The sequence below is a fragment of the Mesocricetus auratus genome, unplaced genomic scaffold (genome assembly GCF_017639785.1).
Source record: "Mesocricetus auratus isolate SY011 unplaced genomic scaffold, BCM_Maur_2.0 Super-Scaffold_100676, whole genome shotgun sequence".
NCBI lineage: Eukaryota > Metazoa > Chordata > Mammalia > Rodentia > Cricetidae > Mesocricetus > Mesocricetus auratus.
The window spans coordinates 19,770,284-19,773,631 of NW_024429266.1; the positions used below are offsets into that span (position 1 = coordinate 19,770,284).

The 3,348-nt window shown below is 40.3% G+C and overlaps 1 protein-coding gene across 1 annotated transcript; it reads right to left on the bottom strand.

Annotated features, from left to right (window-relative positions):
- Positions 1 to 451: 451 nt before the first annotated feature.
- LOC101826636 (C-reactive protein) lies at positions 452 to 3,023 on the bottom strand. Its single transcript, XM_005078194.4, has 2 exons — positions 1,528 to 3,023; positions 452 to 1,310 (listed from the first exon to the last, which is right to left on the bottom strand). Exons 1-2 carry the CDS (start codon positions 1,589 to 1,591, stop codon positions 697 to 699), a joined length of 678 nt encoding a protein of 225 aa, XP_005078251.1. The 5' UTR covers positions 1,592 to 3,023; the 3' UTR covers positions 452 to 696.
- Positions 3,024 to 3,348: the final 325 nt, after the last annotated feature.

Below are 3,348 nucleotides of genomic sequence, written 5' to 3' on the forward strand. Positions count from 1 at the left end.
ATTGTACTTACATACATAGATACATAGATGATAGATATTGTGTATATAATGTATGTGTATGCATATAAAGCTAATAAATAAGAGGTCAAGATACAGGAAGATTTGGAGAGGGAGGGATATAAATGAAGTAAATATAGCATTCATATATGAAATTTTAAAAACAAAAAGATTAAATTAAAATTTTCATTCTTCTTTCTGTGTGGTTTCTCATCTTTGTGAGGGTGAGGGATTGTTTAAAATTCTTTCAATTAAAAATATATGTAAAAAATCCAGATAGTGATAGCACAGGCCCTTAATCCCAGCACTTGGGAGGCAGAGGCAGGTGGATCTCAGTGAGTTTGAGGTCAGCCTGGTCTACACAGCAAGTTCCAGGTCAGCCGGGGCTGTTACACCTGGAAATTATATATATATATATATATATATATATATATATATATATATATATACTTATAGTGTGTATATAAACAAAAACATGTAATTAGGATTCTCTTTGATAAATATTCCTAATATGATGTACATACTGCCAAGCCATACACTTAAATTGCATGCTCTGGTGCTGAGGAAGGCAGAGCAGGGAAGTGAAAGACCATATTCACAGAATAGAACTACAGCATCTGTTGGGGTTAAAAGGTCTATAACCAGAGACAAGGAAGACAATGTAATCCCAAGGGTTGTCTCAGGGCTCACAACAGTAGGTCAGGGCCACAGCTGGGGCTTAATAAACACATCACCCTGTACTTTATACTTCAGTGCCTGCCAGTTTAAAACACTGGGGTCTAGTGTCCCACCAACACAAACTGTGTTTATCTGTTCTGGAGACAGCACAATGTCCCACATGTTCACATCTCCAATGTCTCCTACCAAAGACTGGTTTGCATCAAAACCACCACCATATGAGTCCTGCTCCTGCCCCAGGATGATGCTTGCATCTGTCCCCACAGTGTAGCCCTTCTGCAGAATTTTCCGCACCTTGGGTTTCCCATCAACCCATAACTCTGCAATCCCTGTAGCAGACTCCCAGCTGGCACAGATGTGTGTTGGAACTTCAGGAATTTCAGAAGCCTTGAATAGTACTTCAGGCCCACCCACTCCAAAAGCATACCCTCTATCCTTAGACCAAAATATGAGGATTTCGTTAGGGCTGTTCTTGGTAGCATAAGAGAAAATACTGAAGCTGCGGGTTGTGCTCAGTTCCGTGAAGATGTGGAGACACACAGTGAAGGCTTTCAATGTCTTCTTTGACTGTGCTTCCAGGGATACATAGGAATTGGCTGACTCTTTGGGAAATACGAAGGCTGTTTTAGACATGTCTGTGAGACAGAAAACGAAGAAAGTGAGTAGTTTCTCAGATAACAAAGATCTATCATCCCTCACTTACAAGTAGAGTTTAGGATCAAGAGGCATGTGGCCTTTTCCCAGGTTACACAAACACACATCTGTACCTGATGCTGTTTCTTGAATTCCATATGTAAGAAATTAGGCTCTCACCCGTCTCCCCCCAGATCAGATCTTTATAATAGATCCTACCTTTCTGGGCAAAAGCCTGAGAGAAGCCGATCATGACCAGTGAGCACCACAGCAGCTTCTCCATGGCTATTGATGCTGCTGGACCTGGATTTTCACATTAGGAAAACTCAGTTTTGTCTGAAAAATCACGATGAGAAGTTCTGGATCCCTTGCTTCAGTCCCAGCCCAACCTTGTATTTATAACTATACCAGAAGGAGAGGCTGTACCACTTTGTAAATGATTTCCTAACACTGTCTCTTGGGGTAAACATCAGACCACTGGGAGGAAGGGAAGCCAAAATCATTCTGGAACAGAGAAATCAATGTAGGTTATTTATTACAAACTCCTGTGACCACTGAATCACCAGTTTCTTTGAGACAGGAAAAATGAGGTAGCTTCCCAAGGCTCCACTTTGCCTATCGAGGCTAAGAAAATAATGGGAAATCTTTGCTTAATAGATGAGCACTCATGTGTGTGCATACGATGCTTGCGTCTCCAGCATCTGCTAACCATTTCCAGAGGCTGTTCTTTCGCACTTTGGAAAATAAGCATTCCATTCCCAGCACCACGAACAAACCTTTCTTGGCCAACTGTGTAGACTTATCAGAGGCGTTTGGCTGAAGGGAACACATACCCTAGCCCAAATGTACCACTATGTTCAATTTCACGAAACATTGTTATTTGTTTGTTTAATGTGGAAGCTTCAGAGAGGAGTCAGGATGATTGGTTGTCTGCTTCTTTTGCTCACAAATCAAAGTGGTCCCTACACATAGCCTCGCTATAGTTAAGTAGTTAGGTAGTTCTGTGCTTGGCTTAGTCTTCTAGTTGAATGTTGTGTTCCTGAACCCCTTACAATCTCATCCATTCTTTCATTCCATTCATGAGTCACCCTCTAATTGAGAAATTGGAGAAATACTGTATCCCCTGAAGCAGAGAACCACCCATTGAGTAAGAATACCAGTTTTAGTTGGGTGCATTCCCATCTTACCAAACACTAGATTTCTCAGCCTTGGCTACAGGCCAGAAAAAGATTTGGACAGAGGAGGGACAATCTCTACATTGTGCCCTTTAAAGTGAACATATGTAGCTTCCCTCTCACTTCTTCCTTCCCCTCTAGCTAGCATCCATACACGCTGATAGGAGATAAAGCAGTCACCTTTGTCTGTCAAAGGGCATGCTGCATGTTGAGGCTGGCACAGCAACAAGATAGATTGAACCTGTAAATTTTATTATAAAACCATTTTTATCTGCCCTTGACTATCAACCTGAATATTTGCTTAAAGGATATGCAGTCTCATGGTCTGTTAAATCACTACAAATTCGGTCTTTTTCATACTGAAGCTTGGTTGATACCACTTTATGTTTTACACTGTAAAATCTATCACCCTTTCTGCCTCCCCATAAGAAATAAATTGATATATATATGGTCAACCTTCCACCTTTGCAACAGGTCCAGCTAGTCCATCACCTAATGAACTTTGCCCTCACATGCTTCTTTCTATATTACACCTCATTAATTTCATCTTTACTCCGTCACTTCCCCAAATACAAACACTATAATAAACATAACATTTTAGAGAAAGAAGGTAAAGACAAAGGGAAAAAGAAGGAAAGTAGGAAACTACAATCTCCATTGTTCCATCTCTTCCTCCTTAACCCCAGGATTTCAGGTTCTGATTATCATCACTTGAGAGGAAAATAGCACAGACATCTCTCTCTCTCATTAAATATAATAACATTTTCTGGGTTTCTATCTTATGCAACAACTGACAACATTCAATACAGTTCCTAACTCTTCCTTAAATACATGCACATCGTTTTTAAAGTGAACAAATTTGAAA

Bases quoted from the DNA above. Each gene is read 5' to 3' on its own strand.
- LOC101826636 (XM_005078194.4), bottom strand. From the start codon at position 1,591: ATGGAGAAGCTGCTGTGGTGCTCACTGGTCATGATCGGCTTCTCTCAG. The intron at 1,311-1,527 runs GTAGGATCTATT...TCTGTCTCACAG, and splicing joins TCAGGCTTTTGCCCAGAAAG to ACATGTCTAAAACAGCCTTC.